The sequence below is a fragment of the Tenebrio molitor genome, chromosome 4 (genome assembly GCF_963966145.1).
Source record: "Tenebrio molitor chromosome 4, icTenMoli1.1, whole genome shotgun sequence".
Taxonomy (NCBI): domain Eukaryota; kingdom Metazoa; phylum Arthropoda; class Insecta; order Coleoptera; family Tenebrionidae; genus Tenebrio; species Tenebrio molitor.
Window position 1 is genome coordinate 25,004,524 of NC_091049.1, and position 27,839 is coordinate 25,032,362.

Genomic DNA, 27,839 nt, shown 5'->3' on the forward strand with positions numbered 1-27,839 from the left:
TGCGAAAGAGGAAGAGTGGCATCGAAACGCGAACTTATCGCCTTGCCCAAAAAAGTCTAACCAGTCTCGGTGAAGGAAAACAGACCTTAACAGCTGTCGACCGAAGGAATATCGTGAACCGACAGGTGCGTGCGTGGTCGAATTTTTGACGCGCGACAGCGGGACCGAGATAGGTTAGAAAAATCAAAACAAAGGCACCAAAAGGCCTACGCCGTCGATCATCGATGAGAACCGTCGATCGAGACCGTCTCCAGGTGTTTTGGGAGATGAAGAGAGTTCCGTGAAAGAAGGAGAAAAAAAAATGTCCAGGGACGAGAAGGTGAAGGGAATTTATGGAGTTGGTGTCAAAAAAAAAGGGAAAGGTAAGTGAACGGTACATTCAGAAGACCTACTCAACTCCGATAAACTCTAGGCCGTGAAGAAAGAAGAAGATAGGAAAGAGCGAAATTTTTCTGGCGAAGGGCCAAGGTTCGCGACCTGACAAACCCGACGGTATATAGCTACCGTCCCGCTGAAATTGTGAGGATAAGGGCACGATTCCAGCTGCCTCTTCAGCTGGGGCCAAACGAAAAGAAAACGAAGAAAAGCCGACAAGAAAAACCAAAAGAGAAGGCAAGGTAGAAAGGATTAACGACAACGACAAGCGAACGGGAGGATGAGGGATTGGGAAGGAAAAGACACAAACAAAACGGTCGCGGTAACATGCGATTACTCTCAGCCTAACTGCGAGCGAGAGTTTACTGAATTCGTTACTTTTAAGGTTACTTTCGAGGTGTTCGAGTAACGATGGTGCATCCCCAAGCATTAGTGGAACCCATGGGCCTTCCACTCCGGCCAAATCCGCAAAAAAACGAAAAACGAACGGAATGAAATTTTCGAACCGTGACAAATTCTTTTGTACCGCACTTCTGTAACAGATTTTTCAAACAAAACGGGCCCAATTAAACACCCACAATCCAATTTCTTGAGGGTGTAATTGCGATTCTTAAAAAAAAAATCATTTTCTGCACTCCACATCCGCATATTTTGTGAGTTCACATATCCCGAAAGATGAAACCAAGCTTCATCGCTGAAAAAGTATAAATCCAGAAGATCGTTATTCATTATCTGATTGAACCTGTGAAAATAAGTCCATTTGTTATGAACGTCTTCTTAAAGATGCATTATCGTTTTCAACAATTTCCGAGATTCGTTTCTCTTAACTGAATAATTTTACCACATTACCGAGGATGTGTTTATGCAATTTACATCAATTGCAATATCAAGGAATTTTTCACGAAATTCTCGAAGACAGCGTCGTACTTAATTTGTTGACCGTTACGGATGTACGATTCAATCATAAATGTCTTGTGTTCCTCAGAGAATCCCATTTTCACACAAATAAAAATGTTGTTTTGTTTGGACAAGTTTGGTTGTTCAATCACAAACGAAAGTCTAGTCTTAAAAAAGACTAATTTTTGGTAACAAGAGAGAAAACAACTAGCGAAATGAAATTTAAAAAAAAACAGCGCCAGAAACAAGGTTAAGTACATATATCAAAACTGTCACAAAAATGTAGGGCGAATTCTATATGCCATTCACGATGTTTTGGCATAAGGGGAGGCCATGGAAAAAGTGCATTTAAGTTGGCAGTAAAGCTGTCTGTTGAATTAGGTTATTTTTTTCTAAGTTTGAGGTTATAAACTGCGTCATTGTCTAGTGCATTGTTGTCAGTTTTACGAGTTTCCAATATAAAATACTCACACATTTTTAATCCAATTTAACAAAACAGGAAACTGACTTGAACAGACTACAGAATAGTAGGGACCGGAACCGAAAGATGAAGTGGCTCCTGTTAATTTATGAACCATTTAGATAACCCACCTATACAGTGTCTTAACCAATCAGTTAGTAACTTCTCAATTAATTTTTCATTTTAACCAAAACATTCCTAGAACTAGATTGTATAAAATCTTGAACCTACTTATTAAGCCTTACTTTATTCCAATCTTTCTGCAAAATATTTACACACCCATCGTCTATGACAAAAAAGAACAAAACTATTCAACTTCCATAATTTCATTAGAAAATTCTGAATCATCATTACCTGCATCAAAATCCCAATCAAATTCCGAGTCAGATTCTCCTAATGAAATTATTAAAGGAAGAACGTTTTCAAATGCAAGATTTCACATTAATTTTGCCCAATCTTCCGAAATAAGTTCTTCACAATATCTACAAAAATGTTGGCAAATTTCAGGAGTACATTTCAAAGTAGACTCAAGCCATAAATTCACAACTCTATCGCGAAGTTATAATAGGTCTTACAAAACCCCTGTGCCATTTCAATTGGGTCGTTGTTTCTTCCTTCACTATCCGTGCTACATATTTATCTTGTACTCACCTACGATTTAATTTATACACAAAAAAAAAAACTTGACTTCATTGTAACTTACTGAAAATATGTTCTGCAGTCTAATACAAACACCATCAATACGTTTTAAAGTCGCTTAATTATGATTACGGTAAATTCGGCAACATGTTACTTTCATTTTGATAGGTCCGCATGTCAGGCACTTTAGTGACAGTAGAGATGACAGAAATCAAACATGTATCCAACGTTAAAAAATGAAATCATAGCCTCCCCTTATGCCAAAACATCGTGAATGGCATATATCTATGCAATACATCTTTTTCTGACAAAAAAGTCATGGCTGGTAAGATGTGAAATATAAAAAAATCACTCGTTATAATTGTGCCAATATTAGAAAGAAAAATAACTATTATAACACATTTATGAACAATTATTTTCCAGTGGCTACCAAAAAAGAAGGAATTAACCCGGTTACCTATCAAATATCTGTGGCGAGAGGCAAGAATCTCAATTCCGTTATCTGCTTTTGGTAATTATTGTCGACGAACAGGCGATTTTTTTTTCTAATACATGACCAACAAAAATAATTACAATAAGTTGCACAGTTATTGTCCATTTACTAAACTCCCGCACTGTCAAAGTGTTTGCAAGTTGCCGCACTGTCGTTCAGAGACTAGTAATTTTTACGTTAACGTTGGTGCAAAAATTAGAAATTTCAAATTTGAAGTTAAGTTTCATAAATTCTGTTTCTTTCATTCAAAATATTACTTACACGAAGTGGCTGCACAAGAAGAAGATATGGAATGTAAAAGAATACTGTTAACGGCCAGAGAGAAGCAGAATATTGTTAATTATTGTTTGGAAAGAGGAGAATTAACTCCATTAATATAACCACACTTTTGTTGTTGACGTTCTTATAACTAGATTTTGTGTACAGGCAACTGAAAAGGTATGTCACCATAGGTACACTCCAAAAAAAATTCAACATTTTGACACTGACAGTGCGGGAGTTTAATAAACGGATAGTACTTGCATCGAAACAATTGATGATTTTTATCATGACACAACATTATGAAGCTTATGACATCGCTGACCCTGGACATGTGTACCACTATACGGAGTGCCATTCAAAAAGTACCGTAATATTACTTTGTTTTTAAGAAGAAAGTTGACTGTTAATGCTAGATGGGAACCTCGAGATGGTCCTTTTGTTGACTTCAGTACTGTACGGATGTAGCAAAAATGCAGAACGACATCTTACCAGCAATATATATTAAAAAAAAAATTAAACACAATAAAATTTGTCTAAAAAATTATGACATTTATTTACACCGGTAACAAACACTTGTCACATCAGAATGAAGTCGCTCAGCAACACTTTCTTGAAGTATGTACTTACATGTTACTGTTAATGTGTACATCGTGACAACATTATAATAATGTTGCTTAATCAGATGTTGCGAACCGTGCTAATTGATACTTAGATAGTCCACAAATTAATTGACTACAACGCCAACCGACAGCCGAGTTTGCGTGTGGACTGTGGACTTCAATAGTTCAAAAACATCTTTCAAGACCATTTGAACATTTCAAACCAAATTAAATCTGAACAGAATCACACAAACGAGAAAAAAGCAAAACGTTCAAGTGTAATTCTGAAATTCAGAAAACCAACTTCCCTAGTAACACAAAATATTTATATTATATGAAGGAAATATTTATAAAATATTATATAGTTTTTAAATATTTAAAAGATATATCTAATATTTATTAAATATACTTTTGCAAATATTTAATAATATTTTTAATGTAATATTTTTAAAATATGACTTTTTAATGTAATTTTTATTATTAAAAAACAAATATTTTAGAAATAAATCTGCAATATTTTGAAGTTAATATTGTACGAGTATGTACATTGCTCGTTTACCATATATGATGACAAATTAAAAATTTTCAAAAAATGGCACTGAATCAAAATTTTTGATCCCTATATAGAACATAAAGATAAACATAAAGTAAATATTATTTTTCGTTTCGTCAACATAAATTTATTTAGGTATGTAAGTTTTGAACATTTTTATTTTTTGGATTTTTGTACTGGCACTTCTCACTTGTGCGTATGTGCCCCATATTAGCTAGATACTTTTAACGTGCTTTTCCTTTAACGACCAACGAACCAATCAAGAACCAAGGTCAAAACAAAACTCAACACGCAGTAGCAGCACGCACATCGCACACGCCAGTCGCCAGGCCAGACGTTACGGTACAGATCCGCATGGTCATGGTAGAATACATTAATATAATCTATCCTTTAAGTTTGCAACTTGTGTTTTGCATTTTTTCTGTTTATTTTGGACAAGTGAGTTTCTACAATAGTTGTAACAGGAACAGGTAAATATCAAGAATGAGTGGAAGAAATTATTCCTTGAATTGCAAACGATACCGACATTTGAAAAAACTTAAAATCATGTAAAGGCAAGCATTCAATTACGAATTGCGAATCAAATTCGAATTTTTTAGCAATAGTACTGACAATAGTAATAACGAGACCGTACACACGGTAGACACTACGCCTCTCTCAAACATTAATCCTGCATCAGTATCAGTTCTAGTTAATGAAACTTTAGAGAATCAGGAAAATCTATTGTGTAATGTTTTAATACGTATTTTCTCCATTTTAACGCCTAAATTTAACTAAAAATTTTAGATTTTGCTGATCCTCCAACTACCAAAGAATATAATAATAGTAAAGATGAAACTGTTACAAGCCAAGATGATAAATTAATCACTTTTTTAAGAACTTGGGCTTTAGACACAGGCATAAATTTATCACAACTTAGTGCCTTATTAAAAGGGCTTTCTATTATATTTCCCAACTTAAAAATATATCAAGATGCTCGAACAGTTCTTGGTACCAATAGAAATAACAAAGAAATAGTATCGATGAAGAGTGCTCGTGGTACAGTTGGAGAGTTTATTTATTTTGGAATTGTTCCTAGATTGAATGTATATATGGGTCATGAAAAGTTTAAGAAAAAAATTTTAGAAAAGCATGAAATTAACCTTTCTTTTAATGTTGATGGTATACCAATTTTTAAAAGTTCTTCTAAACAATTTTGGCCCCTTTCTTGTCGAATTCATATTAAGAATGTTGTTGTGAGCCCTTTTGCTGTGGCAATTTTTTCTGGCGATTCTAAACCATTTTCTGTTGCTGTGTATTTACAACAATTTATTGAGGAATTAAATAATTTAACTTCTAATGGTTTTGAGTATAATGGTGATATTATTCCTGTTAAAATTAAGACTTTTTCATGTGATGCCCCAGCTAGAGCATTTCTAAAATGCATTAAGGGGCACACTGGTAATTATGCATGTGAACGTTGCAATGCAAAGGGGCAAAATATTAATAGACGGATTGTTTATTTGGAATCAACTGATTCATGTGCCCGAACACATGAGAATTTTGTATCTAAAATGTTTCCAGCACATCATTTAGCCACAACACCTCTAGTGCTATTAAAGAACTTCGACTTAATAATGAATGTTTCTCTAGATGCTATGCACCTATGTTATTTAGGAATAATGCGAAAAATGATGGTGTATTGGATAAAAGGAGGTGGTACACATGCTGCACGTTTATGTGTTAATTTACGCTTACAGTTGTCAAATAGAATAGCTGATTCTGCAAAGTATGTTCCAAATGACTTCAATCGAAAGCCAAGACCACTAATAGAGTTAGATAGATATAAAGCCACAGAATTTCGTTTTATTGTGTTATATCTAGGACCAATAGTGCTAAAAGGGATGTTGTCTCAAAATTATTACAAACATTTTCTATTATTTCACTGTGCTATTCGGATTTTATCAACGGTAAAATTTATTGATACGGCTTTTATTAATACTGCTAAAGAACTACTAATTTACTTTGTACAAAACTGTGAAAACTTTTACGGTACGGATTTTTGTGTATATAATACACATAGTTTAATACATTTAGCAGATGATGTCAAATACCATAAAGAAGTTTTAGACGAATTAAGTTGCTTCATTTTCGAAAATTTTTTGGGTAGTTTAAAAAGTATGATTAGGCGTCCAAATCGACCTTGTGCACAAATTTGTAACAGAATGTCAGAAAAAATTGATTTTAATTTTATTGATCAATCTCCTAAACCTGTTCAGTGTAATTCAAAAAAAATTCAATTTTCTAATTACGAAATAATCGCAAATAATGCGAGAGACTCATATGTTCTTCTTAAAGGAAATACAATTTTAAAAGTATTAGAAATTCTTAAAGACGATTTTTCAGTTATGGGAACTTTGTCTAATAAATTGGAGAACTTTTATGAATATCCACTTCCATCATCATCATTAGGAATTTTTAAGTTTACGAACTTCAGTTTGAATCATGTAATTATAGATATAGGAGATATTCTTTCGAAATGTTTTGTTGTTAAATGTGACAATTATTATGTTGCATGTGAATTGTTACATTAGGGTAGTCGAAAAGATATTTATAAAATAAATGCAAATTTGTTTATATTTGAACCTATAGTTCTAATGATTTTTTTACTATTGATGGTATATGTATACCACCATGATCAGAGTTTATTGGAACTCTCTATTACTCTATTTCTTACAGTTCAATTTCCAGGATGTGGGATCTAGTAGTGTGGGTAAATGAAGATGCTATTGATTATGTGCCGTCAGTGTGGAAACACGAAGAGAAGAATTTATATAAATACCCACGTGGGTTATCAGAAACAAAGCTTAGACAATATGTTTATGACTGTAAAGATGTTAAAGAGAACTATAGGTGGTGTGCAGCTACCATTAAAAAAAGGGGCATAAAGAGCCTACAAAAGGCAAAGAGTTTGTGTGATCAGGGACGGTACACTACAAATCTAGAAGAGAGTGAAAGTGAAGAAGGGGAACTAACTGGGAAGAGAGTGACGAAACCAACGAAAAGATTTTTAGATTCTGATTCTGAAGAAGAACATGATGTTTCCAAGAAGAAAAAAACCCGTCAGACTGACATTGGCGATTCCGGTGGATCTAAGGAACAACCTATACTAGACAAACAATTTTTTGTGCCTGAATTATCAAATTCGTCAAAAGTTGGTTAGATAACAGTCCTTTGGTTATTTTGATTATATATTTATTCTGTAATTTTGTTATAGTTGAGAGATCTAAATCTCCAAATGTGTCAGCTGTTTCAAATATATCCTCAGCTTCAACACTCACTGTTTCGTCGCGCAGTTCCTCGAGTTATCAAGACCTATTTGGTGAAAGAGTCGTATTTGAACTGCAACAAATTGGAAAACGACTAAACACAATGGAAAACATATTATTGCATAAATCGTCTGAAACCGTTTCTGAAGTAATTGATCCATTTATAACCAATCTGCCTGCTAAAACAAACGAACAATTGCAAGAGCTGAATATATCAATTCAAAATGATGAAAACAAGTTCAAACAATTGGTACGAAGTTTTTGCAGATTTATTATGTTTAATTATATTATTGATTATATGGCTTCTTTAGGTCAATATGTTTTATTTATTGGGAGGAGACGATCCACAAAAAACGGTTTATTTAATAATGAAAAAAATATTTGACAAAAATTTAGCTACATCATATTCTGGTCAAGGAAAGAAGCACAAACATTCTTTTTTAGACTTAAAGTTCCTTTATAATTCCGTCTTTTGTATGTAGTCCAAAAAATACATATTTTCTATCTCATGATGATCTATTTCAGCCTCTACTAGAAAACGCCATCCGAGCGTTACAGAAGAAAAAATCAAGAGGTTTATAGGTTTGTTTTTAGCTACAGCTAAATCAAGGCTGAGCAAAGGAAAAGACAGTTACTAAAATTTAGTGAGTGATGTTTTTCAATCAGGTAGGTGCCATTGAAATATTTTGTTTTTCTTACATTTTTTGAATTGAAACTTTTCAGGTTTTAAGAATTTTCTTTTGATTTTTTTTACCGTTTATCGTTGGATTAATTTCTTTTTGAAGTAGGAAATGAATTTAAGTTACCTTCCAGGTTAAAAAGTATATTACGAATTTTAAAATTATCCATCACACAAATGATTTTTGTGTTTAATGTTTACCAGGTACTTTTTAGCATAATATGGTTTTGTCATTAATTTTCTAAGTAAAGTCATTGTTTTCAGGTTTAATCACAGCGCATTTTGAATTAAACATAAAGGTACATGTTGCTAAATATGACGTCTTTTATGTCCAATATAAGTGAGGTATTGCATGGTCGCGATTATCTTGTAATTAATGTGCTAAATTAATTATTTTTTTTTAGTTAGCACCTCCACTGAAGATGTGTTGAAGGATTAAATATTAATATACATTTTTCCATAAAGTAGTATGTACATACCTATAATGTCTCAGATATCATATTAATATTAACTAAAAATATTCCTGTAATATTTTGTTTAAATATACTGATAATGTTTCCTTCAAATATATTGATAATATTTCTTTCAAATATATTGATAATATTTCCTTCAAATATATTAATAATATTTCCTTCAAATATATTAATAATATTTCCTTCAAATATATTTTAAATATTAAAAAGAATGGTATATAAATATTAAAACGGATGTCACAAAGATATTAAATATACATTTAAAATTACATATTTTAAAAATATTTATGTGCTACTAGGGTTGCCCTGCAACTTCTTACATTTTCTTGTTTACATGGAATATTCCAATAAGACAATTAAAAAACGATTCCGCTTTCTCTGGACATGTACTTGCACGTAGGTACGTATGAATAATCACTCGACTCGTTATGAAATGACAGGAACAAAAAGTAAATCGTCATTGCGACTTGTAGAATTTTTAAAAAGTACATTTCCGCAACAGCCAGACCAGGAACTTGACACCATGTTTGTTGGTTTCTTCATTGTATTGTATGAACGAAAGAAAATTGTGCCTTCGTCTTTTAATACGTTGTTTACAAATTATTGTTTGTACAATTTAATTTGAACAAAAAGGAAAACTGTTCGCTCAGACTCTTTTTTCTGTTCTTAAAACATACATATTTACAATTTGATCTTGTGCTGGTTTTAAAACGAGTTGTTTTTGTAAGTCGCTCCTTTTTGAAGTAAACATTTCTTTAATCTATTCTCGACCTAAAAAACTGACTGGAAATTTACCACCAGTAAAAGGACACTGGAAGTATTACCTACTTTTTTATAATTGCCTACCTAGTGTGATTTTGCATCAACAATTCTTATGGCATTGCATATTGTGTATTGCTTTAATGAGTAACAAATCTAAAAATTGAAATTTTGTGTTTTTCTCTAACTCTAAAATGAAAACATCTAGTAGGTGCCCATGTGTCAATTGCGGAAAAACATTTTAAGAAGGGAAGGATTATGCAAATACAGAAAAGAATAATAAAAACAGCAGGAATTCACGCACTAATAATCTAATTAGGTCAATAATTACCCGAATCAGTCTATGACCCCGCGACTAGTCCTCCCCTTCGTAAACCCACCCGAAATGACAGTTCTAGGTTATGAGATGTTTGCTCTTGTTATAACAATTTTGTCGATCGAATCTACTTACTCTTATCAATTTGCGAGTCTTCGGCAAAGATCCACGAAGAATCGGCACAACACACACACGTCTAGCCAAAGAAGAAACAAGAAAAACGCCAACACCGGTTCTTTTATACCGTGACCAGATTCTCCACATGCAGTTTTGATTACTCAGGTGGATTCACGCGAGAAACTAGTTTTGGTATCGCGGGCGATTTAATGAGTTCGTAAAGGACCGTATCTGGGCGATTTCTACCAAAACGATTAAATGAATAAATCAACAATCTCGAGCTAACACTTGCAACGTTATCGTCGCCAAGGTTGTGCCCTAGTGTTGCGATATTGAACAAGTGTCACCTAAAATTGGATAATTTCACGGGGCTAGAGCCGTTCCTGCCTGCGCGGATGTGATGTGATGTGGTAAATGCGATAGCGATACCATTAGCGGTTTTGGCACGAGCTCCGCGGTCTGCTAACGGTTGATTAATAGATGCATATAAAGTGCAGTAAGGTTATTAACCAGCGACCTTCACAGCATACTTTCCACAAAAATACCACAATTAGAGTAGGTTTTCAGTCGTTTTGTGGCAATTAAGCAATTTTTATTAAACACAATTTAAATTTTAAACTTCTCTTGTGCAAGTGACAGCAATCAATAATCCATCTGGTGATTTTGTTTGTCATTTTTAGGAACTTTTCTCGGGGGCCTCGCGTTGGCATCAATGGAACACACATCGCGTTCACGTGATCACGTCAGTCTTTCTGTTTTTGACAGTGTAGTGAACGTGTGCGATGGCTGTTGTAAGTGCAAATTTAACAGAAAATCGCCAAATGAAACGCGAATTTAGTCACAATATTGACAAAATCACCTCGAAATCGATCCATTTGGCAACTTTTAATTGATTTGTCGGCGAAATTTTGAGCGACGGTGGAGATGTTCGCGGATTAAAACGTGCCCCCCCAGTTGTGCGGATACGTGAAGTGTTCGCAAATGGGGGGGTTAGAGTTTGTTTCATGGGGCTGTTTTGTCAAATTGTGAATGAAGTTCAGCGTTTTGAGACGGCCAGTTTTGTGCGCGGAGGCCGCATAACCTCACTCTTCAACAAAAATGTCTGGCTGAAACACAACTGATCATGTTGTGGATTCCAGACGAAACCTGCCGCCCCCGCCGCCGCCAAGGCCCAACCTAAGAAGCAGCAGATCCGCGGGAAAGGTCTGAAGAAGAAAAAGGTCGCGTTGAAGTTCATGATCGATTGTACTCATCCGGTTGAGGACAACATTTTGGATGTTTTGAATTTTGTAAGTTGCCCTAATTGGAGAAATTTTGATTCTAGTTGTGTGTCTTTGCAGGAGCAGTATCTTAAGCAGAGGATTAAGATTAACGGGAAAACTGGTAATTTTAGTGGGGGTAAAGGCAACCAGCATGCTGTGACCTTGGGTAGGGAGAAGGGCACCAAAGTTATACTCAACTCGGAAATTCCCTTCTCCAAGAGGTATCTAAAGTATCTCACCAAGAAGTACTTGAAAAAGAACAATTTGCGAGATTGGCTTCGTGTCGTGGCTTCAGGTAAAGAAAGCTACGAGCTCAGATACTTCCAGATCAACAGTCAAGATGATGACGATGAGGAAGACAATGAGTGAATTAGTACTAAATATTTTTAAATAAAATGACTAATTTGTAATTGTGTTTATTTTAATCCTAAATTACATAAAAAGACATAACCAAAAAGAAAATCATGACACAAAATGCACTTTCGACTGACACTGACTTGATTACTTCTTATTAATAAAATCTTCACCCTTTTGGATGTTCTTTTTCAATTCGGGAATAGCCGTTTTGAGCAACCCTTGTTCGAACTCGCTTAGCTTACCAAGGCCCAAATTCTTCTCCAGTCCATTTTTACCCAACAATAGTGGAGTTGAAAAGTACTTTGCTTCTGTCACGTCCGACTCCACATAAGCGCACTCGATAATATTTTGTTCGCCTTTGAGCCCCCTTATGAGCGAAATCGCAAACCTCGCCCCTGCATAGGCCATCGACAAAGTGGCGGAGCCGGCTCCCGCTTTGGCTTTCACCACCTCGGTGCCCGCCTCCTGGATGCGCTCGGTCAAAGCTTTGAGCTGGTCTGGAGGGAAAGAGACCGCGGGGGTGGCTTGAGAGATCAAGGGGATGATGGTAACCCCCGAGTGGCCTCCGATAACCGGTACTTTCACGTCCAGAGGGTTCAAACCTTTGGCTTCGGCTATGAAAGTGTTGGCGCGGACCACGTCCAGAGTGGATACTCCGAAGAGACGTTTGGGGTTGTATTTGCCGGCTTTTTTCAGGACTTCGGCGGCGATGGGGACGGTGGAGTTGACGGGGTTGGAGATGATGCCGATCAGAGCGTTGGGGGCGTGTTGAGCCGCCGCCTCGACGATGTCTCTGACGATGGAGGCGTTGGTGTTAAAGAGGTCGTCACGGGTCATGCCAGGCCTTCTGGGCACTCCGGCTGGGATTATGATAACTTCGGCGCCCTTGAAGGCGTCTTTCATGCATTCTGCGCCGTTGAAGCTGGAATTTTCGTTGTAGTGGGTGTTTTAGGTGGGTGAAGGGCTTACCCTGCCACTTTGGCTGGCGACTCAATGTGGGACAAGTCGGCGGCTACGCCAGGGGTGTGGACGATATCGTAGAGGGAGAGTTCGGTGACGAGGGGGCTCTGTTTCAGCAAGAGGGAAAGGGGTTGGCCGATACCACCTGAAGCTCCAGCAACCGCCACTTTGACATTGTTCTGGAAGGTGAAGACTTACATAAATCACCGCCGGCTATAAATAGATCGATAATGTTATCCGATTCGGGGCTTATATGGACACGACCGACTATTTTAAGAGACATACGTGGCACTATCCTGTGAGGAATTTAAGGGAAGAAACAATTATCCATATTTGGTTGTTTTCTAACCTGTTTTGATGTGCTGAAATTTCTTGCGGAAACAAGTGTCGGTCTGACTAATCTCGAGAACATTTTTTTGGATTTTGTGTGAACTGCCGAATTGATGCTGTTATCTTGTTTAAACCTTTTGACCTTCTCCACAACCTTATGTGCGATCGCAAATGTCACAAAATGACATGTGACGTTAATTACGCAGGTTAATTATAAACTCCGGGAAGTGGTTAGAGTGTCGATTTTGGCTTGCGATCAATCCACATATAATCCCGAACATCAGGCAGAGAAAATTTTTTAATTTGTGACAATCTAACCAAATTTTGAAATGACATTGACGACCAAAATTTATTACTCGCGACATTACCTAAAGTCGACTCAAGTTGCAAAAAACCACTTGTCATTTGCAACAGCATTTTTTCAATATTTTTAAACCAAATAAAGGCACAAAAAGGCCAGAAAATCATAGTTTGGATTGAATATTTTCCATATAAGTACAGTTTTAAAGTAATTTCAAACGACTAATGCCATAAAATTGCTGTTGCAAATCCAAATTGGTTTTTTGCAACTTGAGTCAACATTACTTAATATTCTTTATCTTACTTGCATAAATGTAAGCGACAATATTTCAGGTGAAACTGGTCATGAAGAAGCTCCGGTTGGTCGACAATTCTGATATTTCATATTTGCTTATACCCATGATAGAAAGATGTATATCGTGCTTATACCGTACGATCAGTGTTGGGAGTCAGTTTTATTACCCGTAAAGTACCGGTAATATACGGTAAGTTTCATCCCTTTCGGTAATTTTGGTTTTATTACCGGTAACGTTACGGTAATTTACGGTAATTTTCAACACTTTCGGTAATTTTGAAGATGGCGCCTTTTATCTTCAAACAAATCTGATCTGATGCTGTATGATTGAGAGTGATTGAGACTATTGAGAGTGATGACTGATGATCTAAATTCTGAAATCTGAATTAATCGTGCCAAATTCCAAATCCACCATTCTCGCATCATGCGTAAAAAATCGGAAATCCGAAATTATTTTGGCAAAACAAAGCGCCAGGGAAAAATATGCAAATTTATATGCAAAGTTTGTAAAATAGTAAGTGTTTAGGTACAGTTGCGGCTAGTGAAAAGTGAGAAACTTTGACAAATGAAAAATTTTGACTTTGTAAATTTGTGCTAAAATTGACAGTCGCCGGTATTTATAAAATAAAAGGGGTGATATATTGTTGCATATTATTTTAAATTAGTCATTTTAACACTTGGCACGTGCCTATGATTTGTCAAAATTGACATAGTTGATGACGCCGACAACAACGTCTTTAATAAAAAGTTAATTTACAAAGTAAAATTTTTCAATTTTCGATCGAATGTGTAAATTTTTAGTGTCGCACTGTACATATAATTGATTTCATATAAATGTTCATCAAGTGAGCTGTGCATTTGTAAAAGCACCTTTAATTTAGTTACATTACAAAAGTCACATTTATGAAGGTCATGTCCAATAAATCTTTACTTGGTAAAAATACAAAGACAAAAACAAATAAGAATTACTTTAATTTAATCAGTAAAAAGACGTAACATTGCTTTTGAAATCAGCAATGTTAAAATGGACAAAAACTAAAAAATTAGTCAAATCGGGTTCGCGCAGAGCAAGCAACTTTGAAAGTTAAAGTCACTAGCTTTAGCTTTACTACCAACAGAAAATCAGATTTTCATGGCTTGCTTAGATGCACATTTATATGAAATTGAGTATAGGTACAATTTATATTTTTGGAACTCTTATTACTAATTGCGATGTTTTTACAAATATGTATTACCCAAAATTACCAAAAAAACCGTAATAAAACCGGTAATATTACCCAAACAGAAATTACCGGTATTTTTACAACACTGCGTACGATCATCGATCAACAATTATTTAGATCAAAGAAGGCTTTGAGATTTTGACGTATGTCTATAGATGCTCTGGAATGCATAGAAGTATTTTCGGTTGCATATACCTGTTTCAATTTAAATTTGGAAATGTTTGCCGAAACTCAGGGTCACACAGGCAACATCGCTGTATGTCCATTCTCCGTTATTGAAAACACCATTACGAAACTAAGATTCCATGATGAATCTTTTATGTTCTGAAGTAAAAACCATTTTTACGTTAAAATTTGATTAATAGTGACAATTGTTTGACATTTATTAGCTGAGTTGGCAAAGATACGAAAAATATTACACTATCAAAGTCATAGCCGCTCCTTATCTATCTTTGAGTAATTGTTAATCGCACGGTAATTGTTTTTTTTTACGTCAATGGTAGCCGTGTGAGCAACAAGTACTGATTGAGTTGGCAATAAATTCTGGTGATTTTTGGTGACTTTTATGTCATGTTCCAACGAGAAAACCATTTTATTAATAAAATATTACAAAAACCAAGACGTTTACATTTGAAATGTATACCAGCTGTTAATAATGTCAATAAAACAAACCGAAATAGGTACAATTCAGTCTTATAGATTTTATGTAAAATTTTTTTTTGCCAACTGAAACAGTTATTGTTGCTCACCCTATATTTTGATTATTGCATATTATGTTAGGATTTCGATTGGAACAAATTGAGATTATCTTCATTCTAATAAAAAGCAATCAACGAAATTTATTTTTAAATGTCGGCTGTTTTAGTCGAGATTTTAATAATTACGGGAGTACGGGACAATCCCGGCTTCATTGTTTTTGACATCCCCGCACGTCGCACATTCCCCGATGTAAAGATAAATCTGTAATCTGCCTTACCGACCGTGTGAGAACATTTTTAAACAAAAAGTAGTAGTATAACCTCAATTAACAATTTATATGAATCTACTCATTTAATTGGAATAAACTGTCAAAAATGTCTTCGGACAGTTCAGACGACGAGGATGTGAGCAAATTCCGTGAGGCAGCGGACTCCCAATTCATCAGAGACTCAATGTTCGACAAAAGTAAATGTGCGTATAAAGTGAGGTTAGGTGATTTTTTTGTAATTGCTTTTTTATTTTAGCAAAGATTAGTGAAGAACGCAGAATTGAAAAACCGCAGTCTTTGAGACGCAGTAAAGATGACGAGGAACAATTTAACGTGGTCCGCGTGTCACCAGAGTTTCGGGATCATGTGGCAAAACACCTCTCCAACATGTTAGAAGAGCTTCTACAGAAGAAATTGTCATACAAAACAACAAATTACGACAGTTATATCAAACCGAAAAGGCGAAAAAGCGGCATCAAACTGTTTCGAGACTCTTCTCATTATGTCAAGTTAAAATCCAAAACTGAAACAGTCCCAGTAAAAAAAAATAATACAAAGAAAACTGAAAACAGTGATGAGGATGATGAAAAATTTAAGTGTGTAGCTGTGCACGCCACCGACATTTTGACCCAAAAAGAAACAAAACACTGGTCCACACGGAGCAAAGCTCCTGTTTATGCTTACACCCAAACCAAAAACGGCCTCGTTCTTAAATAAAAATTTATTAAACTACTCCTGTTTATAAATTTTCGATTTCAACACAGCCTTATCTAAAATGTCACTGAAAGCCCTCTGCACAAGTTTACACAGTTCCTTGCTTTCCTGCGCCGAAACTTCCAGTTCTTTCCCGTGATGCGCATCAAAGTGCGACGCCAATGAAGCTTGAGACTCGCAGACCCTTGCCAGTTGCATCATGAGGTTGACGATGTCGTCGACGAGGGGCGGGAAGGCCTCGCTGATCCTGACCAGAGCCGGCAGAATCGGTTTGAACAGTTTCACTCTTTGGCTGCTGGACAGACCTACACGGAAATATCGATTGTTTACGAAATTTACAAGTCGAGAGTGAAAACGTACTTCCGAGTAAAGCGTAGAGCAAGTTCAAGGCCATTATGCACAGGTTGAGGCTCTTGGGCAGGGCGTACTGGATGCACAAGTGCGACAACAGCTGGATGGCGAAGATCTGCTTGTTGAGGCTGGGTTGCTGCATCAGCTCTTGCAGGAAGTCCAAGCAAATGTGCATGGAGGGCACCCCTTTTACTATAACTTCGATCAGTTCGCTCGGGTAGCCCTGATTAGTTAACACAATTAAAGACGTAAACTGACATGAACGCGCGCCATCTAGATTAACAGAAATAAGCGAGGCGCGGTAACTGCACCACGACATACTTCACCAGACAACACAGACTCACCTGGAAGTGTACCAGCTTGGCCAGCATCGTGTCCGCTATGAAAACCTGATGCAAATAACTGCACACCAACGACCTGACCTCCTGCAGCGCCCACTGTTGCCCCCCTATCCTCCTGTCGTCCTCGGTCTCTATGCAAGTCTCCAACAACATCTGCACCGCCGCACTCTCCTGCAACGATCAATTGCACGATTTTTTATGTTTCAGAGTCTCGACCGGCGTCAAGTACAAGTCCTTGCCGCACTTGTCGCAATGGTACGCTTTCGAGTTTGCTTTGACGGTGACTTTGACCGGTTCGTCGTCGACTTTGTCGACGTTGGGCTCGCAGAAGCGCTCATGCTGTATCACTTTGAACGGGGAATACCCCAGCTTGGTTTGTTCGCAAAACCGACAAACGAACGGAGTCGAACGGACTCGCTCCTCGATGTCGCAAGCCCACTCCTCCTGGACCAGGCATCCGTAGGTGAGGTTCTCGGTGACGTTCACTCCCCCCAATTCGCAGTTTGGCGTGATTTTGTACTTCTCGTCGAACGGATTCCTCTCGTTCTCGGGGATTCCCGCAGGCTCTTGCGTGTAGATCTCTTTCAGATCGGCCGGTAACAAACGCTTGACGTTGTAGCTGACCTCAGTATTCACAAAACTGACTAAATCATCGATGAAATAAAAAATCTCTCTCTTGTTTATCTCTTTCGAGGGGTCGTTCAGCTTATCTTCGAGCTCTTTTTTCCATTTGGTCCTCAACTTGAGGGCGCGCATCAACAGAGCCTTGCCTTGACCGTAGTAAGGCACGTCCACCAACAAGAAGTCGTCGAAGACGAATTTCGTCAACGTGGAATTACTCCCTATCGATTTGCCGAAGAGCATCAGAGTCTGAAGAGCAGGCGCTCGCATCGTGTTCACCAGGTAGACTTTCTTCGTCTCCAGTATGGACTGGTACACCAACACCTGGTGCTTCTTGCTGATCGGACGCTTGCTGAAGTAGCCGCTAGGTGGCACTTCGATGTCGTCGTTGTGCAACTCCAAGATCTCGGGATTCGTCGCGAAATAACTCATCGGCCTGAGAAAAACGTAATTTTTGTTCTTGGTGTGGTACAGTCTCTCGGACACGGTTTTGCTGGAATTGAACTCATCTTCGACCGCTATCTGGGGGTACAACCCGCTGGTCAGGATCAATTTCAACATGACCAGATCCTTGTAGCTGTCGGCGGAGGCTTCGTTCAGCAACTTCTGCAACCTCTTGAAGTCGTTGCTGATCCTGAACTCGACATCTCTCAGGTCGGTCCTGTCGTCTTCGTCCTTGTCGTCCGTGTAGATCTCGTACTTCAACTGTTTCCGCTCTGTCTTCTTCTCGTTCTTGAGGTTGTACCGCAGCGCTTTCAACTGTTTCAGTTCTCCGTGTCTGATGGCGCGCTCCCCGCTCGACAACTCCGCCAGCGCCACCTTCGACAGCAGATTGGCCTCGTCCAGGATGTCCCTGAACTGTTCCAGCAGCTTGGTGGCCTCGTAGAAGCGCTGCTCCTCGAGGCACCTCTTCCGCGCCCACGCCTTGGACGACTCGCTCTTCTGGTGGTGGCGCGAGTGCACCGGCACGGAGCTCTGCTTTACCGACAACCACTCTTTGTAGTAGTTGAGGAGCGAGAGGGGGTCGCCGTGGTTCGAGTCCAGGTTGCGCCTCAGGTCTTGCGCTTCGGAGTTGCGGTACGCGTTCTGCGTCAGGGGGCTCTGTATGCTCAGGAGCGCCGCCAGGGCTAGGACGGCGTTGACGTTGCCGAAGACCGTCGACAGCACAAGCATCTTGCCGACGGTGAGGTCCACCGGTAGCTGCCCCAGAGCGTCCCCTAGCGGCGTCAGACTCAAACAGTCGACTTTGAGCTCGAGCGCGCCGGTGAACTTCAGCTTCTCGACGCCCTCCTCGATGCTCTTCTCGCTGGGTTTCTCCAGGAAGGGGAAGTGCTTCAGGTCGCTCAGCCCCAGCGAGATCATGTGCAACAGGAGGGACTCAAGGGGGACGAGGTGGATTTCTGCCGGCGTGAAGGGGTCGAAGTTTTTGAAATCTTCTTCGGAGTAGAGGCGGTAGCAGACTCCCGGACCGGTGCGTCCGGCTCTCCCGGCCCTCTGCTTGGCACTGTCTTGAGAAATATTCGTTTCGCTCAGTTTGTTGACCCCGCCGTTGGTGTGATAGGTCATCCGGTTGACCTTCCCCGAGTCTACGACGAATCTGACGCCGTCGATCGTGACCGACGTCTCGGCTATGTTTGTGCTGACGATGCATTTGCGCACACCTTCCGGCGGATAGTCGAACACTTTGTCCTGTTCCTCCAAGGACAAGCTGCTGTGCAGCTGCAGCACTATCCAGTTCTTCTTGTACTGGCTGTATTCGGTCACGGCATCTGCAAGCGTGGAGATCTCGCTGAAGCCGTTCAAGAACACCAAAAGGTCTCCCTTCTGGTGGGGTAGATACTTCTCGTCGATCATCTGGATGATCTGCAGGTAAGGGGTGCAGTCAAACCTGTCCCTTTTGCGCTCGTACGGGTCTTTAATGATGGGTTTGTAGTTAATCTCGATGGGGTAGAGACGTCCGGGGACTCGAATCACTTGGACATTCTCCCGAGAGAAGTAATTCGTGAACAGTTCTAGATTGATCGTGGCGGACATCAGAATCAGCTTGAAGTCTTGCCTCTTGTACAACATGCACTTCATTATCCCCACTAGGAAGTCGCCGTGCAGGTGTCTCTCGTGCACCTCGTCTAAAATAATCACGTCGTACGAATTCAAAGTCTCTTCTTCGGCCGCCTGTCTCAGCAACAACCCCTCCGTCATGAAAATAATCGCGGTGTCGGCGCGCTTGCTCTTCTCAAACCTGATCTGATACCCTACGGTGCTCTTGTAATCAGTGAGACTCTCGTGTGCCACCCTCTTGGCCAAAGACACGCACGCGATTCTCCTCGGTTGGGTACAAACAATCTTACCGTACCCCGCCTCCAGGACGTACTGCGGCACTTGGGTACTCTTCCCGCATCCCGTATCCCCCGCTATCAGCATGACCCGACAATCTTTCAACTTCTCCACGATCTCCTTCTTGTGCTGGGCGATCGGGAGGTCGTTCTGACCCCCCCTCAATTTCTTCAACTTGGCAAACTTACTCTTCTGCTGAAAATCTTCGTAGACACGGATCGCCGTGAGGAAATCTCGGAAGTCGTCACGACCGATCCTGACCCGGTCGCCGTTCCGGTCCAGGACTGGTAACTTGTCGAAGAGCGTCTCGAAATCTTCGGAAAACTGCACGTTGAGGATTTTGCTTCGGTCGGTGCTTTTCGCCGACTGTATCGCTTGGTACTTGTCGTGGAATTTCCAAAAGTCTCGAGTGTTTTTCACGTTGGCTTGCTCCTCCAAGAAACGAGTCAGTTCGACGGCGTAGTGGTCGATTTTTCGCGATTTGGGCGGCGACCGCGACCGCCGACGCTTCGACGAGTGGGAGCGGTCCGAGTGCGAGCGTTTTCGCGAATTTCGGTGCATTTCACAAATTTGAGGTTATGTGGGGTGAATAAACGTCAAATCAAAACACAAAGTGGTGTCTAAAGTTACGCGTCAATTTAGTAGTGTCTACAAGACAGTTGTAATCTGTCAAAACAACTTCCGTATCTACGAGTACCGATGTCTAAATTTATTTCATAAACACGCTCCAGATTATCTTACAATTGTTCCAAATAAAGTAAACACAAAAATGCAACGCGCATTATGGACTTGTATTATTTACCGCTGCACCACAGTACATTGCAGTACGGAACCCGCGTCACTTTTGACGTTTCCTTCCTATACTTGCCTGAGCTGCAATCGTGGCCCTGCACATCTCCTCCCTGTCGCTCTCGTTCAAAACCTGCCCCGTCTGGTCCAGTCTGGGATTGGCTTGGAGATGTTGCATCAGCTGGCTCCTCGACGAGGCCAAACTGGCCCTCAAGACTCGCAGGACCACCGCGTAGAGAGGTGCGCACCGAAACACCCTCTCGTCGCACCTCATTATCTGCAAACCAGTCGACGATCAATCAATCGAGCGAGATTCCACCTCACCTGTAGCGGATCTTCGGCCACGTCGATCCTCGTCAAGCTGGAAAAATCGTCGACGAGGTTTTTGACGGTCAAGACCCAGAGTCTCCTCGGCAGGACCGTGTTGAACCTCAACCAGACGTCCTTGTACAAGTCCTGGAGGTATCTGGGAACGGTGTCGGCCAAAATGGTCCGCGCGAATTGCGTGAACGTCTCGGCGAAAGGCCACACGTCTATCGCCTCCTGCTTGAGGAGTTTCTGCATGAGTTTGGCGCACTTGGAGGGGTTGGTGTCGATGTCGTCGAAAGCTTCGACCACCATCAGCTCGCTGATGTGGACCGGTTTGTACTCGGTGTTGATGGACATGTCGTCCAGCCAGTCCTCAACGAGGGTCAAGTGGGGGAAATGGGTGGCGAGGAGTTTTAGGAGAGGCCCGAAGAGACCGGAGTACGAGCTCTGGTCTTTCTGGGCGTGGTGCAAGAGATATTTGATTGGGAGTTCCGACATGAACTCAGGACTGTAGATTTTGATTTTTCGATTGAACGACGCCAGGATGTGGGCGTTGGTCAGGCGACAGTCCTCGTACAAGAGCAAGTAGTACAAGAGCAACAACTGAGGAGTGAGACTGGTGTTGTCGACGACCACGTCTTGATTCTCTGAATTCAGGTCGAAATCCATGTTGAAAATCGACTGTTTTTGGTCGAAGTACTGTCCGAAGATCGAGCTCTGGAACACCCTCCTGATCTCGTTCTCGGTTAGCGGTTTGTTGGTTTCTGTGTTTTTCGACGTCGGCATTATGACGCTGTTCACGTAGACCTCCACAAGCATCGGCAGCACCGGATGCAGCGGACTCACGCTGGTGCAGATCTGCTTGTATATCCAGTTCTTAATATTGACGTTGTGCTTGGCGAACGCCCTGGATTTGAGGAGCTGATGTATGCAGTGTATCGGGAGGAACCCCATCATGGTGGCGCTGAGCGAGTTGGTGACTGGGACCTTGACCGCGTGCGCTGTCACCACCTGCTCGGTGAAGATCTCCTGGGTGAAGACTTGCTTCATCCGGGTCATGTTGTTGTGTCTGATGGGGATCTTCATGCCGAGAGTCGCGCACACTAGATCGCAGATGGCGCTCAACTGGTTGCTGTGGAAGTGGATGGCCATCAAGAGCAGCATCTCTCCGAAGCTGGCGGTCACCCCGCTGGCCGACTCGAAGTAGGCCTCCTCGCGCACCAACCACTGCACCCACTCGATGCTCCTCCTCTCGTGCTCCTGCAGAGAAATCAAGGAGGGACAGGCGATCAGCATGCAGAGGCCTATCGAGACGAAGCGGACCCCTGCGGGGGTGGGGCTGGGGTGCGAGGTGAGCAGCTTGACGGTCATGTTGACCTCTTCCTCTTGGAATTTGATGGCGGCGATGCCTCGGAGGGCGCAGTAGAGACGCAAGAGCGCAGACGCTTGCACCACGAGGCTGTCGACGAGCTGCCCCTCCGCGGACGAGTTGATTATGATCTGGAGGCGGCGGAGGAGTTCGTCGCGGAGCTGCTGGAGGGCGTTGCTCGAGATCTCGCCCTTCTTCTTCTGCCCGGTGCGGATGAACAGCGCGATCCAGTTCCTGCCAAATAAATTAAACCTCCGTCGAGATCTTCTATGTTTTCTTACCGAATGGTTTGATCGTTCCCCAACAGCAGCCCCGAGATGAAGGCCACCATGTCGCCGTCGTCGCTCCCGTTTTGGTTGTGCTCCAGCGACAGAGTGATCGCCAACGCTGGCATCCTGCACAACTCGACGCACTTGCTCCTTATGCTCAGCGCCTGGGAGGGGTTCATCTTGCACAGGAGAGAAATCGCCGAAGCTCTCACCATGCTCAGTTTGCTCTCTTCCTGTTTCTCTCCGGTCTGGATCAGGTAAGTGCAAACCTCGCGGAAGCAATCTGGAAAATTCGCCACGATCCTGCAAACAATCGCGGGGCCGTTGTGCAAGTGCAACAGCGTCTCAGTTATGGTCAGGATGTTGAGCGTAATCGGCAACTCTGCCAACGCTATGCAGATAATGTCCGAGAGTTCCTCGGCGAAGATGTCGTTGTCGAACAGCTCTGAAGGTTTGATGTAGGACGAGGTTTCAGCGCTTTCGTTTTCTTGGATTTGGGACTGGACGTACAGCAACTCGCCCAAGAGGATGCTCAAGCGTCTCGTCATGTCGCTACGCTCGTACTCTAAAGCCATGCTCGTGTTGGACAAATTCCCGATTAAAATCGAGTCGTTCTGAAGGGTCACGCCTTTCTGGCGCAGCTGCTGCTCTTTCTTCACTTCTGTTTCTAACCTGTGGAAGTCGATGGAGAGAAGTGCGACTATCGAATTTACCAACTCCATTCCGGAGACTATGGTGAGGATGTCCACCTTCATAGTGGTGCACTTTTTCGAGGTGTCTAAAGGTGATATCAGACCCATTCGCACCAAACAGGGCAACACTGGCCGAATTTCCTGCTCGGTGCATTCGCCCAACTGCTGCATGTCCACATTCTGAATGGCTCGGAACACCTTCGGGTCCACCCCTTTCTTGAAAGACATGATGGGGCTCACTGATTTGAGGTTATGTCATGTCCACATAAAAAAGCCCCACATTCACGAACACAAGTTACAGCAAAGTATTCACGTTAACATAAAAAACTATATTTAAGCTATCACTTGTTGGAAATACGTTTACACAACTTACAATATTGATAATTATTGTGAAACAGAAAAGTTGGGTTATGTTTGGTAACAGAACTACAACACTTCCTGCATTACCGATTGGGCAACTTGTCAACTGTAACGAACATGTATGGACTTGCAAAACCATAAATATTAATAAAAAATTTAATTTATATCAAATTTTTTGAACTCTGTAACGGCTGTCACAAACTTATTAAAATCGTGGTTTCTTTTTTAGTTCCAGATTTTTGCATTTCTCTCTGCATCCAACTTTTTCAAAAATTGTTTACTAATTTTAACTGTAACGTTGCGCAATGTCATTCAACATCACTCTCGGTCTAAATTTTCACGTCTCCACACTTCTGTTAAGAAAATTGTAACTGAATGAATAAAAACCTCCTGTGTTCCCAATAAAATTTATTAGAAAAGATGATTAAACTACATTTTTTTTAATGCTGCTTCCTTCTGAAGCTGCACCCCTCCGTCAATCTAGCCTTGCCTCCAGTAGACGTGCACAGTATGGTCGAACATCCTTTGCAGGGTACAGCTGACTGAGCGTGGGAAAAAATCGTGGATATGGCGTAGCACCCGGGACACTTTACGTCCATGAAATAACTGTTTGGGTGCTGAACCAACCTCTTCAGTTTGTGGGACCGCTTCTGTTTTTCGGCAGAAGGGTGCAATAAGTCAACCGCTAATGGCATCTGCGAACACACTCAAGTACGGTCAAAAACTTGAAATATTTAATTGTAGTTATTGCAGATACACTACGTGCACGTTTTTTCACTGTTACTTACTTTAACAACAGCTTTAAACACTTGGAAACGATAATTTTAGTCGAACACGCACGTGGTGCTTTCGGTGTCGACCATGTAAAGGAAAGTGTCAGGCGACAGATGGCGCCACAATAAATACACCAGAACAATGTAACAACCTGACGACAAAAAAGTCCCCAGTTTTCCGAAAAATATGTAGGATTATTCGAAATTTTCAAATATATAGACCACCACAAGTTTTTCAAACCAACAAATCCTGCCCTAAAACCATATTTGTTTACTGCTTTTATTATTTTGTTATCATTTTTTTTGACAGGTTCTTTTAACCTTGCATCCCGTAATCACTTTTTATTTACCTATTTAAAGTAGAGCAAAGTTCAAATTTTATTCATTTTTAATCACCATGGCCCTATTTAATCGAATAGTTATTAAAAGTGGTAAGCATGTAATTTTTTAATTTACGAAACAGTCGAAAACCCAAGCAATGCGATTTAGGCGGTATTCGTAAGGCCAGGGGCATAGCCTCTCTGGGGGCCCTCTCTGAAACCCATCAGATGCTCCAGAAAACGTGCAGAGACTTCGCCGAGAATGAGCTGAAACCGATTGCCGCAAAAGTAGATCGCGAACATTTTTACCCCAAAGACCAAATTAAAAAAATGGGGGAGTTGGGACTGATGGCTGTGGCTGTTCCTGAGAAGTATGGGGGTACTGGCTTGGATTATGTAGCTTATGCTATCGCCATGGAAGAAATTTCACGAGGGTGCGCTAGTGCTGGTGTAATCATGTCAGTCAATAATTCTTTGTACTTGGGACCTATTGAATACTTTGGTACTGAAGAACAAAAAGAAAAGTACATTACTCCTTTTACAACTGGTGATAAGGTTGTGCTGCAGATTGTTTTGGTAGTGGCACATAATGGTAAATGTTCCAGATTGGATGTTTTGCTCTGTCAGAGCCTGGAAATGGTTCGGATGCAGGTGCAGCCTCAACTACTGCCAAAGATGATGGGGCCAGTTGGACCATCAATGGGACTAAAGCTTGGATTACAAATGGTTATGAAAGTGAAGCAGCTGTAGTGCTTGCTACCACGGATAAGGGTTTGAAACACAAAGGAATATCAGCTTTAATTGTGCCCAAGCCCACAAAAGGACTAGAATTGGGCAAGAAGGAGGACAAACTGGGCATAAGAGGCTCTTCCACTTGCTCGCTAATATTCGAAGACTGCCAAGTGCCCAAAGCCAATGTCCTTGGCGAGCTGGGTCTGGGTTTCAAAATCGCAATGATGACGCTGGATGCCGGTAGAATAGGAATCGCGTCGCAAGCTCTTGGAATCGCACAGGCCTCTCTAGAGGTGGCCGCGGAATACGCCTCCAAACGAATGGCCTTTGGCAAACCTCTACTCAAGCTGCAAACAATCCAGAACAAGTTGGCTGACATGGCTCTCCAGTTGGAATCCGCCAGACTGCTGACGTGGCGAGCAGCGTGGCTCAAGGACAACAAGAAGAACTACACGAAAGAAGCGGCTATGGCCAAGTTGGCGGCGAGCGAGGCCGCCACTTTCTTGAGCCATCAGTGCATCCAGATTTTGGGAGGCATGGGGTGAGTTTTAGTGGAAGTGAAGATGTCATTGTCTGGGTAGATACGTTTCAGAGATGCCAGCCGAACGCCACTATAGGGATGCCAGGATTACGGAGATTTATGAAGGGACTAGTGAAATACAGAGGCTTGTCATCGCCGGGAACCTAATCAAAGAACTAGGAGTTTGATTTATATGGCTATATCATGTTTTTATACATACACAGTTTAACGTATTTTTAAGTAATGTGCAAGAATTTAAATTTTAGGGGTCAGTGCGGACCGCGGACTGAACTTATATTAATTAAGCCTTTGCAAGACTAACTCTACATAATGAAACTAAAGTAACTGTCTCTAAGCATAAGTTTCTGATGATCTTATTTATATTTGCACTTTGCAGCAGGGAATTTTATCAATAAACAATACATATCTCTAACCTCAAATCAGAATTTATCAGCCAGAGTTGTAATGTAATAAGATAGTAAGAATTTTATATTTACCTTTTACAAATAAAACTTTCTCAAAACAAAACTTGTGTTAGACTGTGAACGTGACGTTGAAGTATGCTAAATATAGTCAATTTTGACTCAAATTGTAAATCATTTTACAATAGGAGAGAAAATAGTCTTACTTATAACTACCATAAATAATGCCATTATACTCTCTAATTTTATTGCCCCTTTGTTGTGCAGTGCCGACTCAAGGAAGGGCAAACATCAGGTAAATTAAGAACCCCTACTTATTTATGGAATTATTTATGATAGTTATAAGACGATTTTCTCTCCTATTGTAAAATGATTTACAATTTAAATCAAAATTGACTATTTTTCGACGAGGACTTTACCTATACATATAATTTAGAATAAGAGGCATCGCGGCAGACGTAGATTATCTAAAGTGAGCCTTATATGTCAAAAAATTTACTAAACATATGAAACCGCCATTACTTTATTTTGAGGTTACTCACTAGAAATAAAAATATCCTGAGCGCAATGTGTCTTAAAAAAGACAGTTCTTTTTACACTTCGTAAATGAAACAAAGAAATTCCAAATACTATAACAAGAAAATAAACACAAAACGATTCCAACGATAATTTCAAAACCAAAGAACGAACAATACCAACAGCGTCGAAACTAGGGTATTATTAGCAAGGGTTTGTGGCCAACGTAGATTTGAATTTCCAACGCCTACCGCGATGCCTCTTATTCTGAATTATAATACACAACTATAGTCCAATTTTTACCCTTTTGAGGTGACGTCACGATTTCCTTCCTCGCTTTCTCTTTATTGAAACGACAGAAACAGAAAAAACAAAAAAAAAAAAACGCACGTTTATTTATTGATGGTCACTTTGAGGTTATTTTATGCTCCTGTCAATTTGACAATTTTTAATTTCTTTCACTTATTACATTGATTACAAACATAACCTTTCGAAGCAATTGTCAACAAATTTGACACATTTATAGTTATTTATGATCAATTCAAATTTGTTTCTGATCCTAGCTCTAACATACGTAAAGTTACTAGATAATGACGTCATCGCAAAAGGGTAAAAATTGGGCTATATTACACTTCAGATGTGTTATTTTTTAAGATTACATTTATGTTTAGCCTAAATAAATGGTTCTTTATTTTTTGGAATTATGTAAACAATAAAATTGCCAATAATCTTAACGTTCTTTAATTTCTTAATTCATAAGCCTGAAGAAATTCTCGATGCAACC

The 27,839-nt window shown here is 40.3% G+C and overlaps 7 protein-coding genes and 1 long non-coding RNA gene across 11 annotated transcripts in view; 3 read left to right on the forward strand and 5 right to left on the reverse strand.

The window, feature by feature from the left end:
- The window catches only part of LOC138129190 (putative fatty acyl-CoA reductase CG8306), a 29,593-nt gene extending 19,429 nt beyond the window's left edge, over nucleotides 1–10,164 (reverse strand). Inside the window, exon 1 of the mRNA XM_069045446.1 lies at nucleotides 9,948–10,164. The gene's annotated coding sequence lies outside the window, so the exon portion shown is untranslated. The remainder of the gene's footprint in view (nucleotides 1–9,947) is intronic.
- On the forward strand, nucleotides 4,384–8,832 carry LOC138129194 (uncharacterized). Of its 4 annotated transcripts, none has more exons than XR_011159142.1 (8): nucleotides 4,384–4,747; nucleotides 6,996–7,474; nucleotides 7,534–7,835; nucleotides 7,897–8,059; nucleotides 8,111–8,251; nucleotides 8,309–8,468; nucleotides 8,511–8,609; nucleotides 8,669–8,832. It is a non-coding gene; the product is annotated as an uncharacterized lncRNA (long non-coding RNA). The 4 variants fall into 4 exon arrangements; XR_011159141.1 differs by having other exon boundaries at nucleotides 4,385–4,747; nucleotides 8,516–8,609; XR_011159140.1 differs by having other exon boundaries at nucleotides 4,387–4,747; nucleotides 7,008–7,474; nucleotides 8,529–8,609.
- A 427-nt stretch (nucleotides 10,165–10,591) lies between the features above and the next one.
- On the forward strand, nucleotides 10,592–11,601 carry LOC138129193 (large ribosomal subunit protein eL22-like). Its single transcript, XM_069045452.1, has 3 exons — nucleotides 10,592–10,720; nucleotides 11,069–11,218; nucleotides 11,270–11,601. Exons 1-3 carry the CDS (start codon nucleotides 10,712–10,714, stop codon nucleotides 11,558–11,560), a joined length of 450 nt encoding a protein of 149 aa, XP_068901553.1. The 5' UTR covers nucleotides 10,592–10,711; the 3' UTR covers nucleotides 11,561–11,601.
- Nucleotides 11,592–13,034, reverse strand: Mdh2 (malate dehydrogenase 2). Its single transcript, XM_069045451.1, has 3 exons — nucleotides 12,858–13,034; nucleotides 12,518–12,687; nucleotides 11,592–12,470 (listed from the first exon to the last, which is right to left on the reverse strand). Exons 1-3 carry the CDS (start codon nucleotides 12,918–12,920, stop codon nucleotides 11,693–11,695), a joined length of 1,011 nt encoding a protein of 336 aa, XP_068901552.1. The 5' UTR covers nucleotides 12,921–13,034; the 3' UTR covers nucleotides 11,592–11,692.
- Nucleotides 13,035–16,326: 3,292 nt separating this feature from the next.
- IntS2 (integrator complex subunit 2) lies at nucleotides 16,327–23,860 on the reverse strand. The gene is made up of 6 exons (XM_069043719.1): nucleotides 22,733–23,860; nucleotides 21,098–22,685; nucleotides 20,853–21,050; nucleotides 17,033–17,200; nucleotides 16,698–16,911; nucleotides 16,327–16,642 (listed from the first exon to the last, which is right to left on the reverse strand). The coding sequence occupies exons 1-6, from the start codon at nucleotides 23,638–23,640 to the stop codon at nucleotides 16,353–16,355; spliced, it is 3,366 nt and encodes a 1,121-aa protein (XP_068899820.1). The 5' UTR covers nucleotides 23,641–23,860; the 3' UTR covers nucleotides 16,327–16,352.
- On the reverse strand, nucleotides 17,198–20,789 carry LOC138127667 (probable ATP-dependent RNA helicase DHX34). The gene has a single exon (XM_069043720.1). The coding sequence runs from the start codon at nucleotides 20,543–20,545 to the stop codon at nucleotides 17,210–17,212; it is 3,336 nt and encodes a 1,111-aa protein (XP_068899821.1). The 5' UTR covers nucleotides 20,546–20,789; the 3' UTR covers nucleotides 17,198–17,209.
- Nucleotides 23,861–24,165: 305 nt separating the features above from the next.
- On the reverse strand, nucleotides 24,166–24,715 carry RpS27 (ribosomal protein S27). The gene is made up of 2 exons (XM_069043723.1): nucleotides 24,561–24,715; nucleotides 24,166–24,467 (listed from the first exon to the last, which is right to left on the reverse strand). The coding sequence occupies exon 2, from the start codon at nucleotides 24,465–24,467 to the stop codon at nucleotides 24,213–24,215; it is 255 nt and encodes an 84-aa protein (XP_068899824.1). The 5' UTR covers nucleotides 24,561–24,715; the 3' UTR covers nucleotides 24,166–24,212.
- An 84-nt stretch (nucleotides 24,716–24,799) lies between these two features.
- On the forward strand, nucleotides 24,800–26,645 carry Arc42 (Activator-recruited cofactor subunit 42). Its single transcript, XM_069043721.1, has 4 exons — nucleotides 24,800–24,976; nucleotides 25,035–25,420; nucleotides 25,471–26,138; nucleotides 26,179–26,645. The coding sequence occupies exons 1-4, from the start codon at nucleotides 24,943–24,945 to the stop codon at nucleotides 26,303–26,305; spliced, it is 1,215 nt and encodes a 404-aa protein (XP_068899822.1). The 5' UTR covers nucleotides 24,800–24,942; the 3' UTR covers nucleotides 26,306–26,645.
- Nucleotides 26,646–27,839: the final 1,194 nt, after the last annotated feature.